This window comes from Aptenodytes patagonicus, chromosome 23 (genome assembly GCF_965638725.1).
Source record: "Aptenodytes patagonicus chromosome 23, bAptPat1.pri.cur, whole genome shotgun sequence".
NCBI classification, from domain to species: Eukaryota; Metazoa; Chordata; class Aves; order Sphenisciformes; family Spheniscidae; genus Aptenodytes; species Aptenodytes patagonicus.
The window spans coordinates 1,279,605-1,291,770 of NC_134971.1; the positions used below are offsets into that span (position 1 = coordinate 1,279,605).

At 52.9% G+C, this 12,166-nt stretch overlaps 1 protein-coding gene across 3 annotated transcripts in view; it reads left to right on the top strand.

The window, feature by feature from the left end:
• CEP164 (centrosomal protein 164) overlaps window positions 1–12,166 on the top strand; it is a 41,209-nt gene that overhangs the window by 26,728 nt on the left and 2,315 nt on the right. For 2 of the 3 annotated variants that reach the window (XM_076358354.1, XM_076358356.1), the window contains 15 exons: window positions 1,267–1,398; window positions 2,125–2,341; window positions 2,956–3,033; window positions 3,292–3,423; window positions 3,713–3,835; window positions 4,406–4,549; window positions 4,771–4,854; window positions 5,736–5,804; window positions 6,153–6,331; window positions 6,876–7,002; window positions 7,432–7,499; window positions 7,682–7,889; window positions 8,961–9,068; window positions 10,213–10,327; window positions 11,614–11,961. In XM_076358354.1, coding sequence (XP_076214469.1) covers window positions 1,267–1,398; window positions 2,125–2,341; window positions 2,956–3,033; window positions 3,292–3,423; window positions 3,713–3,835; window positions 4,406–4,549; window positions 4,771–4,854; window positions 5,736–5,804; window positions 6,153–6,331; window positions 6,876–7,002; window positions 7,432–7,499; window positions 7,682–7,889; window positions 8,961–9,068; window positions 10,213–10,327; window positions 11,614–11,961 — 2,132 coding nt within the window. Of the gene's footprint in view, window positions 1–1,266; window positions 1,399–2,124; window positions 2,342–2,955; window positions 3,034–3,291; window positions 3,424–3,712; window positions 3,836–4,405; window positions 4,550–4,770; window positions 4,855–5,735; window positions 5,805–6,152; window positions 6,338–6,875; window positions 7,003–7,431; window positions 7,500–7,681; window positions 7,890–8,960; window positions 9,069–10,212; window positions 10,328–11,613; window positions 11,962–12,166 lie in introns of all 3 variants that reach the window. The other variant, XM_076358355.1, reaches the window with a different exon arrangement.

The window sequence follows — 12,166 nt, forward strand, 5'->3', positions numbered from 1 at the left end:
TTTACTCTGTCTCCCCGCTGTTTCTCCGCCAGCCTTTCCTAGCTGCGATTTCCTTGCCGGTGGCCGCAGGCTTGTGCTGTTATAGGCCACCACCTTGAAAGGGGTGCTACTTTGCCGAGTCGTGGGCAAAGGAGGCAAGAACAGGGCTTTTGGGGAGGAGGAGTACGGCGCTCTTTGCCTGGCGCAGACAACCCTGTGCGTGAGGAGCCGCACATCTTGAAATGAACAGCGGTCTGCTCTCGGCGCTGTAAATGCTTAAAGCGGATGTGTAGAGAGCACAGTCTGCCTCAGGAAAGCGCTCTCCGATACAGACGAGAGAGCATCTTTCCATGTCCTGCCAGACGAGCTCTGAGCCGATACACATGCAGCTTTCAGAGCTCTGAACCTGTCTCTTATGGTTAACCTGGGAAAAGTTTCCAGTTCAGCGCGTGGAGCTTTACCGCCTGGCAGACGTTCAAATCCTGGGCGAAACGGTAGTAACAGGACTGGAAATTGGAGCGGTAGAGGAGATGAGGTTACCCCAGAGGAACTATCTGAAACTCCGGTACTGTATGTTTTACAGAGGGACTTCCAAACAAGACTTTAAGGAATAGGGCATGGATATCTGTGTGAAACCCGGCCGGTGCGTGAGGGTCTAATAGCAACCCGGGGAGCGGAACAGCACTGGGAGCTGTGTCCTCTCCCTGGGGGGATTTTTCTCTCAAGGCTTGTATTTTATTTCAGCTGGCCTTGATACTTACCTTCTTAGCACACTGAGGCAGCCAGAAACAGTATCGTGACATGAAATGTCATTGGAATGCTGTCTTGGCAGCGAAGAAAGACGCAGAAATCGCACCTGAAGGGAAAAATGTCTATGCAGTAATAAAGCAGTACTACAAAGGGTGTCATATGAAAATACGAAGCTTACGGATGTACTAATGCATCCAGGTACCTTGGCTGGAGCCTGCTTTCATTTAATAGGAGCTGATTTCATTTACCTGGGGAAAAAAAAACCAAAACCCAAGTGCCACCTATGATGATATAGTGCATTTTAAAAATGCGCCGCAGAAGTTTGATGCTCGGGGGCTGCGTCTCCCGTGCCAGCAGCCAGGTTCTGAAGGTATGGAGGAGAATTAATGGTCTGGAGCCCTGGAAATGCATCACTCGGGCAGGCACAGCTAGTGGGAGCGGCAGCTGATCTATAGGCCTTGGGGAGGTGGTTTGAAGATATTAAAGCCTCCAGAACCTCTTTTCTTTTTTTTTTTTCTCTGGCTGCTCATCTCTCAGGGCTCTGAAAGAAGATTTGGCAAAGGTTTCTGAGGAGGAAGAGTTGCGTGCCAGAAAGGAAGAAACTGAGAGACTCTCAAAGCTGCGAGCCAAAATCACCTCGGAGACCGAGGCGGAGGAGGAGAAGATAAGGTGAAAAGTTTTGCTGCCGTCCCTGGGGACATGAACTCTGCTGGTTTGGGAGGGAAGCGTCTTGCATGCCACCAGCAACCGCTCAAAGTGGAGGTACTAGCCCACCGAGCCTCCCGTAGCTGGTAGCCTGCCTTGGTAGTAAGTACGAGGCCCTGACTACGACGCTGTACGTGCTGGGGAGCCGTGTGTCGATAGAAGGTAAAACTGATGGGCCTTAACGGTGGCAGCTCTGCCGCCTCGGAGCTGATCCAACTTTCCTAAATAGACGTACAGTACATAAGTGTCCTGAGAGAGGTGTTGCTGTAATGTCGGACCAGGCACAGCTCTGGGGCATGTAAATGAAAGAATTTACATGCATCTACAAGGATAGCTGCACTCGGCAGCGTAGCTTGGTTTGAGTGGATGTCTCCGTCTAATGGCTCTTAAGGCCTGTTGAAACAACTGGGGGAGGCGGAAAAGGCAGGCGCTGGAAAAGTTACGTTTTGCTATTTCTTTTTTTACTTAGTTGACAGATATGTCTCCACCTGACTGCTTTGCTGTTTATTTCCGAGGCCCGAGTTGATACACTTGTGAATCCGTGTGCTGTGGTTCTTGGTTTCTTCTGGCTTGCGTGTCCTATCCCATAGCAGCGTCTTCCGTCAGCTCTGGCTCCTGAATGGAGCCCAGCGGTCAAGTACCAAATTCTGACCTGCTTCTGTCTCTGTGTTCTTGTTGCAAACCTACCAGGGCAGAGCAGGAGGTCGCGCTGCAGAAACTAAGAGAAGAGTGGGAATCCCTGCAGGCAGTGGAGAAGGAGAGCCTGGAGAGGAAGCAGCAGCTTGTTTTGGAGAAAATGAAGCTGGAAATGGAGGAAGCTCAGCAGAAGGAGATGAGCGGGCTGGAACGAGAGAAGGAACAATTCCTGAGTGAGCTCAAGGAGAGATTAGACAGGGAAAAGACGAAGGTGAGACGTGTATTGCCAGCTAGGGTCAGACCCGTGCTGTTCACGCTGGCCTGGCTTGCGTTGCAATGCTAAAGTGTTGAGATTAAATAACACCTGTGTGTACTTTAACAATGACTGCCTTAAAACGTAAAGGAAAGATGTTAGGCGTGCTGGTAGAGGCATGATTGAGGTGGGGAGGAGTACTCCCCCAATTTCTATTACAACGGTGATTAAATAACAATTATTTAAATGGGCACATTGCGTCTGAGGGAAAGAGAGATCACTGTGTGCCTCTGCCGAGATAAACTGAGGCATTTTACCAGATCAGCATACCTCTTTGGCTGCTGCTTTAGTCCTCCAGAGAGCTCGGGGAGTTCTTGAATGGAGGCAGGCTGTAGTCCTTCCAGCACAGCACGACTGAGATCCGTTGAGGAGGGAGGGAAAAGCGCCCTCCCGCTTGCGAGGGGAAAGCGCCTAGAGAGTAAAGGCACCTTGTATGTAATCCAGTTTGAAAGGGGTTTACCGTTGTGCTTTTTTGATGCTTACGGATAGATGTTAATCGCAAATGCATCTTGCGCAGCATGTCCCCACAAGTAGAGGTCTTCCAGCAGACTGTCTTGCTCGTCTTCCTGTAGGCAGTAGAAGAGCTGGAGAAACAGTGTGCAAATGAACTCCAGCAGCTGAAAGCTGCAGCAGAAGAGAAGCATCGTAAGGTAAAAGATGGTGTCCTCAGAATGTAAATCGTTTTTTTTCCCCACACTGCCACCAAAGGTGGCCAGGGTGGGTGGCATTAATTTTCTTCCACTTCCTAAATGTGGTTCTGGTCTGGCTCAGCATTTGGACGTGCTCCGAGTAGGGGGTGGTGAGACTGCACACACTGGTCTTTGCCACGGCGCTTGCTCTCCGTAGGAGGGTGCTAAATGGATCCTGTCAGAAGGGTGACAAGTTTCTGTGGGTGGCTTTCACGGCAGGTCATTTCCAGCCTGCAAACCCAGATAGCAGAGGCACAGAGGAGCGAGGAGGCTCGGCTGCGTGACGACTTGCAGAGAGCAGAGCAGAAAGTGCAGCAAAAAGCATGTCGAGTAACAGAATACGAATACGAGGCAAGTATTCACCTGGGATTGCTGAAGGTTCTTCACCCTCTCTCCTTGGATGCGTGGTGAGGTCTGAGAGGCCATGTGCCCTGCCCAGGGGTGACAGCGGTGCCTTAGGGGAAAGGACACCCCTGCAGCATCTCACCTTGCTTTGTACTGCCCAGGCCACAGCCTGATCCCACTTGCAAGGTACTCGGAACTTCAGTCCCTCTGCTTGTGTGAGAGGTTGATCTCTTGGGGGGCCACCGTAGCGCGATGCTGTAGTTCAGGGAAACAGCTTTCCGTGTTACCCCTGCAGCTCAGCGAGCTTATGAGAGAGAAACGCCAGGAAGTGGAAAAAGACCATGAGAGAAAAATGGAGAGGATGAAAGAGGAGCACCGGCAGGTCCTAGCACGGATTCGGGATCAGTATGAGGAGGAGGTACTGCTGGGGGAGAGCGGTGAATCTGGGAGGCGACGGCAGTGGCTCGCTCGGTTGGGCTGTACCTGGGCTGGCGCTGCTGCTTGCCGGACCTGCCTATCTCAGCCAGTCCTAGAATTGGAAATCTCCTTTCCTCCAGGAGAACTGGGCGTTGTTGCCATGATGTAAAATGAATTTAGGCCGGGGTTATAAGGATAAGCTGTCAAAATAGTCTCTGTGCAGGCAACTTCCACACGCGTCTGTGGACTTCCGTGCGAGAGAAGATTGTTCACGTTTTTGCAGGTGCCCGTTCTGGAAAGCCTTCTGCCTCCCGTTTTTGACTATACAGTCAGCAGTGTGTGACAAAACCTTAGTGTCACGGGTTGTTTCATCTTTCTTGGGCCATTCCCTTAACAGTGGTGTCCCTGTAAGCAAGAGCTTTTAATTTGCTGAATTTGGTGTTTGCTCAGGAGCTGCTGTGTGATGGGCTGGCTTTCCAGAGGGTGTCCCCCCTGTGTGTTCACCTTGGCTTGCTGGAGAACCCTGTGCCTCACTCGGCCACTTTTCTCGTTTGTGTTTTGCAACAAACAGGAGAGAAAGCAAAGAGCAGAGCTGTTTGAAGGCCTGCAAAGTGAGATGGTGCGCCTCCGACAGCTTCATGAAGCAGAGGTGAAAGCTCTGCAGGCAGAGCTGGATGAGCGGCTTGCTGCATTGCAGCGCAGGCACAGGGAGAAGGTGAGGAGAACGCTTTGCCGAGCAGTTTGCTGTGACTTGGCTGCTTGGGGACGGCCTGGGGATGGTGACACCTCAGTGTGCCTGCCACCCTCTACAGCCCAGGGTGACGCACGTGGCAGGTTGCATTTTCCCAGTTTTCATTGTTCCTCCTGGTGGCAGAGCTCTGCCCGGTGAGTGAGGAACTTGTGCCGTTCTCTCATTAACGCAGCGTCTCTGTGCAGGAAAGAAAACTCCAGGATTCGGAAAACGAGCTTGAAATGCGCACAAAGAATGTCAAAGCCAGATCGGTGCAGCTCCTTAGCCAGGTGAGTCAGCCCTGTTGGGCCCGTGGAGGTTTCCTAGCCCGTGCTGCTCCTCTGGCTGCTTCCTCGTGGGGGGCTTTTCAGAAGTGCTCAGCCAGGGCTTTTGCTGCCATCCAAGTTACAGGTAAAGCTTCCGTCACAAGTCGGAGCAGGGCTAAGCATTCCTAGTGGTACAGCCTCATGGCTGATGGTTGCAGTGAAAGTCAGTGCTCTGGGTTTGCTCAGTGCTTTGGGAGACGGCAAGTGGCTGTAAGTGGCAGAGGGATCGTAAAAGCCTTTCAAGGCAGCATGTCCTGCTCAGCAATACTTTGCATTTTAGTCAGTCCCCTCCTGACTTACCTCTTCTTCTCCCTGCTGCCGTGAAAAGGGAACGAGTGTTTCTGGATCTTGGGCAGCAGAGTGGGAGAGGGAAGCGCTCCAAATGCTCCTGTGGAGCTGGCAAAAATCACTGGCTGATGCTCTTGCCTGCCAGATCTCTTAAGTCCTGGCCCGTGCCAAGGGCTGTAGATAACCTTGCTTCTGCCAGCCTTCCCTTTCCAAGCAGCACTGGAGCGAGGAAGTAAAAAGGTGGAGAAATGCAGGAGGCAAGCAGAGGCTTCGCGAAAGCAAGGTCCTGCAGAAATGGCCACGTGCCTTGAATACTCTCGCAGCTGAGCAGGAAGGGGTGTTCTTCCCACAGGAATGCCAATATTCCCAGCTTCTCCCTTGAAGTCAAATAAAGGCAGGGGATCTTGAGGGGTGGGGGAATAAAGCAAAACTGACAAGAGTCCTCGGGTGTTTTGAAATGGGCTTGAGACTCAGGCCTGACCTCTGTACTTCAAGTGCCACTCAGCGTCAGCAGTCTCCTCGCTCTGACACTCACCTGCTTTCTCCTCTGTGTATAGGAGGAGTCTCTGAGAAAGAAAAGGCAGCAGCTGCTGGATGAAGACAGACGGACTGAGCTAGAAAGAGATGTATGTATGTTTTAGCCCTGGAGAGGTGCTGTGCTGCTTTTCTTTTGGGGGTGAGGGGAGCACGCTAGAACTGTGGCTTTAAAAAAGCAAACTGTCGCTTCTAAATCGTGAGGCTGAAAATCCCTCCCTGCCTCAGCCTGGAGTGCCATCCCGCTGAGTGTTTGAGCTCTGAGCTGCTTCCCAAAAAGAAGAGATGGTCCTGTTCTCCCAGGATTGGCATGTGGTGTGTGCGTTTGTACCTCTGGGACCTCCTGCGAAGTGTGCAAGAAGCGAGTCTCTCGCACGTTGTGTGCCTTTCATTTTGGCTTTGGGGAAATTACTGCGAGGGATTTTCTGGTTTTCCTCTAGGAAGCTGCTGTCACTGCTCAGCTCCGCCTAGAGGAGAACAGGAAGGAGCACGCCAGCCTCCTTGAGTCCATCCGGCAACTGCGTAGGTCTCTTGAAGAGCTGCAGGACCAGAAAGCTGAGCTGGAGGCCCAGGTGGACTTGCTGCAGACCCGAAGCCAGAGGCTGCAGAAACGCATCAGGTGCGTGTATGAGAAATCTCCTCTAATGCCAAAAAATCTACCCTACGCCCCTAACAGAACCTCTCTGACCTAACCTGGACCTCTCCCTTACCTCTGAGCTTCTTGTGTCTTGGGCCTTATTCCTTCAGAATCCTAACGGTGGTTTTACTGCACGTTGAGGGCATGGAGGTCCTGGGGTCTGTTTCCAGATCTATTAATAACTCGCTGTGTAAAGTTGTCCCTTTGCCTCTGCTTGTCAGGTTAAGTAAGTTGTTTGTCTTCTCCACATCTGTCTTGTGAGGTTAACAAGAGGCTTTGAGAGGGGCACTGAAATGCAAAGAAGAGGTTTTCCTAAGATAGCTGAGCTTCTGGGTAAGGGTGTGAAGCAATGGTTCCCTGCCCGGCCAGGGGTTACGTTTGGCATTGCACCACAGACCCGATGCTGGTGGTGTCTTGCACGTCTGCGGCCCTTTCCCTCCTGGAAACTGGAGGTCACTTGGGACACCACTGCGGATAGATTACTGGTCTAATCAGGTGCTGCCACTGTTGCCTCTTCTTGTGGCAGCGAGCTGGAGGCAGCCGTCAGGAGCAAACAGGAGACTTTGAAAGAACTGGAGGCAGAAGAAAGTGTGGAATCTCCAAGAAGGAAAGCTGAGCTCCGTGTTGAAGACCTGAGAGAAGCTGCTCAAGCTGTGAGTAAAGCAGACCGTAAAGGTGTTTGCCTTGTGAGATCTGAGGCTATAGCTCCCTTGAAAATCCCAGCTTTTGTTCCTTCGGTGAGAACTCGTCTGAGATGCAGTGTTGCATTTTTCTTGGCCAGGGGACATCGACATGTTTGGTAGTACTTGTTGATTTCTGTCTATTATTACCGGGGAGGGGGGGGAAAGGCGTGTCAGATTCTCGAGTGCCCTCGGAGTCAAAAGCTGGGCTTGAGTCAGGGATAGAAATGTCTTTGTCAGTTTTTAAGTCACATAAAGGGCGTCCCTGGCACTGGTCTTGGATCTGGGCAATACCATGGTGATGTCATTCCGAACTTTTGCTCCTAATGGGATTCTTAGGGGATGCTGGGGTTCTGTTTCCCGTACGTATTTCTTAGTTTTTGAAATGTTTCGACTCCTCAGCACTCGTCCAGAGAGCCTGCTTCCCCGCCCTCTCAAAGCCATGAGGACAGCGACTTCCAATTTGATCAGTGAGTATCTGTATGCCAGCCGCTTCTGGAAAATGGTTTTGCTTTGGTTTTACGAGCAAACATTTTTGCTTGGGTTTCCGTGCACTGCACCGACAGTTCATTTTGGGGGAGGGGGCTGCGTGAGGCTTGCAGGTTGGCGCAGCCAGCACGAAGCCAGGAGCATGCCTGTCTCTTCCATGTAGCGTCAGGAGCTACATCTCTGCAGAAGGGATCTCCATCAGGAATGCCAAGGAGTTCCTGGTGCGCCAGACCCGCTCCATGAGGAAGAGGCACACGGCACTGAAAGCTGCAAAGCAGCAGTGGCGCCAAGATATGCAGAAGGCACAGGAGGTGGTGCAGGATCCTGACAGCTCCCAGCTCCTGGAGGGCGTGCGCAAGAACCTGGAAGAGGTGAGCCACTGAGCAGGCAGCGTTCAGATGTCAGGCATCCCGGCTGCACGAAGGAATCCACAGCCCTGGGATCGATTCCCGGCTCTGCAGGTGCAGTGGCAGGCAGCTGTGGGTGTTCAGTCCTCCTGGAAATCGGATCTCGCGTGTTTTTTGTGTTAGATATGCAGCGTTCGTCCCTGCTTGTGTCTTCCTCATTGTAACACAAGGGTGAGAGCCCTTCCCCTCTCAGGCTGGCTGTAGATTACTTGGGGAAGGCGAAGAGAGCTGTTTGGGAACGCAGTGTCTGAGGAACGGGCTTAATGAGAACCTGACTTAGGCTTTGGATCGCAGTGATGTTACCGTGCGTCAGATGAGCGGTCGAGAGTGCCTGTGTGTGCATGCATAGCCCACAGCTAACGGAGCATTGCGTGGTAGAATAGTTTCAGTTCTGTTTCGCTGTGCGTGCTTTGGACTAGGAAGGCTCTACGAAGCAGTCGCTGCAGTGCAGCCGGTGCTCAGTAGCTGGCTAGACTCCAGGGGCTTGATCATTAGCTGGAGCTCTTGGGACCTTAAAAATGGAGGAGGCGTTTGGTAGGGAAGAGGGATCCCCGTGCCATGCAAATCCCGTAACACGCTTTCTCCTCGTAGCAAAGGAGGTGACAGGTATTCATCCCATCAGCAGGTACACTTTTATGGCCGTAGCTCTAGAGTGATTTCACCCTTGCTTGGAAGAGGGTTCTCCAGTACTTGCCAGCTCTGCTGATACGCCAGCCAAAGACAGGGAAGATCGTAGTTTCCTTCACTGATGATAGAGAGCACTTACGTTTGCAGAACCAAAGCCGTTGACCCTGTTGGGTGCAGGGTTTGGAAGTGCAACCTCCCTTTCCTTGGGGTGAACTTGCTTTGAGGCACGTGCTCTGCCCTCTGTACGCTCCACTTCCCACGCTCTTGAAGACGTGGGAGCAGTTTTACTCCGGCAGCGTGATTTCCTGCGCTGAGTAGAAGTGAGATAACAAACGTCACCATGACCACTAACGTGGATTATTTCCCGTCATCCTTGTTTAATTTTCCTCCTCGGCTTGGCTGTTGCAGGAAGCAAAGCAGTTGGACAAGATGAAGTCGGCTATGCGGAAAGGACAGCTGCTGCTGAAGAAGAAAGAAGAGAAACTGAGCCAGCTGGAGTCCTCGCTGCTGGAGGAGGTAACCACCGGCATCACCGGTGCTTGGGCCTGCCCAGCGGCACTCCCACCCTGCCCAGAGCTCGTGGCCTCCTCCCCTAGGCTGCAGTCTCTGCAGGGCTTTCGGTCCCTGCGAGGGCTCGCTAGCGGGTGGCCAAAGACTGGCGTTCGCCAGCGGAGCTGGATTTTAGAAACGCATTCTCTGAGAGCAGAGTGGCGTGTCCATCTGGGAACGGTGGGAGAGAGAAGGCTGGTCACAGAGTTGGAGAGAATGGCAAACTTCATCGAACTACGCCCCCCGTGATTCACTAGGTCTGCAGCCAACGGGACGAATGTGGGCTGGGGCTTGGGACGGAGACTTTCTTCCGCGGTGGCAGCTTGCCAGGCTGGGCTGCTGGCGGCAGGGATGGGCCTGGGTGGAGAAAACCTGCTGAGTGTATTGGCTTGTGAGAAGCTTGTCGGTTAGGTCAGAAACGAGTCACCGTTAACGCCGATATGCTGACGTATCCTACGATACAAACTAAAACCTGACATCAGAGTGGTTAGATGTCTTATTCGCCGTCTGTATCTTGGTCAAGGTGGCAAATACTGTGCCTTCCCTCCGCTGATGACATCTGGACTCGCTGTTAAGCGTGTGGCTGCAGAGCGGGTACAGAAAGCAGCCTGAAAAAGCCGTGTGATTTGAGCCTAGAGAAAACAAGGGCAGGTCACCTCGTGTGAGCTAGGATCGAGTCTGCTTTCCTGACCGAGGCAAGCCTTGGAATCTGTTCAGCTCTGCCTGGGACCACGTGGCCTTAGGCAGGGCAGCAGCAGATGCAAGGGCACGAGACCTTCGATGGTCGAGCGCTTGTCCTTGGTGCAAAGAGAGAACCCAGGCCATGCAAGAGTTTTGAGGCTAATTTAAAGCACAAACCACTTCGACTTCTGCCTAGAAGGGCCCGTTCGCATGGCTGCTAGATTTGGCCTCTAGTGCACGCACGCGCTTCTTCCAGAGACCAAGCAGTCTCTTGACTTTCAGATTTTGCTGTCAGGGACTGAAGACGAGCCTGCCTTCGTCCGTGCGGTCCAGGCTGTGTAGAGTAGCTGTAGGCAGTATTCCAGTGGCTTTTACGTTTCAGGGACGGAACAGCAGGCTTTATTTGCGTTGTTTTCCTTCTTTTGACCAGCTTTCGGACGAAGATACGCTGAAGAGCGCTGCGTGCAAGAAGATGGTGACTTTTGATCTCAGCAGCTCTGAGGACACGAACAGCACATCCAGTGTAAATCTACGTCAGCCTAAATGTAAGCGCCTGACTGGCTTGCTATGCTGAGCCCGAGGTATAATGCTTTAGACCTAGTTCTGGCTTTCCCTCTCGCCTCTCTGATGTACCTCCTGTTGTTCTCACTTGTGCTCATTAGCGTCTAAGGCAGGTCTGCTGTCCGTGACTGGGACTGCTCTGTATATAACGTCTTATTTGAAAAACTTGTTTCCTGCCTGTAGCGGCAGATGAGAGGGATGGAATCTGAGAGTGAACTTGCCTTTTAAACCTCTACCTTTGTTTTTCGAGTGGGCTATGAAACCTGGCTTCGGCTCTTCCCTCCGCTGTTGCAGAGCTGTGTTGCTCTTCTGCAGGTGTCTGGGCTTCCTCTTCCTCTCACCTCTGGCCGGAGGGGCTGCTGCGATTCCCTCTGTCTGCTGCTTGTGCTTCTTGGTTTGCCCTCAGTTGCCTGTAACCGGAGTTGTGCGGGTGGGAAGAAGGGCTGCCCATAAACAGCCAGGAAGGCGGGAGGGTTGTCTCGCTTGCAGAAAGGCTGGCAAGGCTGAAGCTTAAAGAAAAATTGGAAAACTTCCCTATGGCAACAGACTGACAAGCTGTCCAGTCTGGGATCGTCTCTCTGACCCTGATCAGTAAAATATCTGCAGGCACACGCGAAGCTTAAGGGTTGTCTCTCACCGTAAGATGAGAGCCCTCGTATCGGCACGGTCCTGTTGGTCCTACCTCCAGCCTGGCTGGTGGCCTAGAGAGCTTCGCTTTTCATGAGCGCGTGAAGCGTAACCAATCCATTCTGCCTCCTGCTCAGTTTGTGTGCGGTGAGACCGTTGAAGTAAAGCATGATTGCCTGTGCCAGGGTCTCGTCTGAGAGGCAGGGTGCAGTACTGGGGGTCTCGGCACGGGGGATGCAGCTCCTGAAAGGGCTTGCCGTTTGCAAGGGAATCGCCGTTATGTTAATGGCTGCACGGTACAGGGTACAGCAGAACGCAGAGGGATGGAGCAGGGAGGTGAAACAGAGGTGCCGATGCATATCCCGGCTTGTCCTGCAGGCCCCGTTCTTGCAGCATTGGAGGATCTTGTCCTTGCTATCTTGTTTCTCCTCCACTTTGGGCCCAAGCAGCCTCCAAGGCACAAATCGTCATTGTCAGTCTGTATCTCCTCTGTTGGCTGCAAAGCCAGGTTTTTGCCTCTGTATCCCACTTAGCACGCACTGATCAAACTCAGCTCGGAGCGCAACACGCAGCGGAAAGCGAGGGAGGCGGTGTCTCCCTTGCCTTCCCAGTGACCCCTTTTTCCCCCCCTCTCTCCTGCCAGTTGATTTGAGAACCGATTTACAGCCTCCCCCCCAGCTGGACAAGATCCAGTACTTGACAGACTCTCTGCAGCGCATCACTAGTGAACTGAACGGGGTCCTCGGCGTCTTGGGCTCCCTGAACAATCGCCAGTCTCCACTCTTCGCCTCGACACCCTGCGACGGCGTCCCTCTGTCTACATATGCCTCCTTGGCGGGCCTTCAGGCAGGTGGCTCCCTGGTGCCCCCCGCCGGGGTGTCTCTGGTAGACCAGTGGGCCTGGAGCACTGGGCTGAGCTCTAGTCGCTCTTTCGTAGCTGGACAGTCAGTGGACACCATCCTGGCAGAGAAATGGCGCAAGTATTTCCCAGGTAAGTCTCCTGTTAATCCACCTGCTCGCTTGCCTACGCCTTTTGGTTTCGCGGCCCTGCAGGTTCTAACCGGCTCACCCTTCCAAGGCTGCTGAGGCCAGATCCGCTGGTGCTGCTGATAGGAAGGGCGCTAAGGAGATAAGGAACGAGCACCTCATTCCGGGAGGTGCAGCCTATGGCTGATCTGGTCATCCTGCTTCTGGAG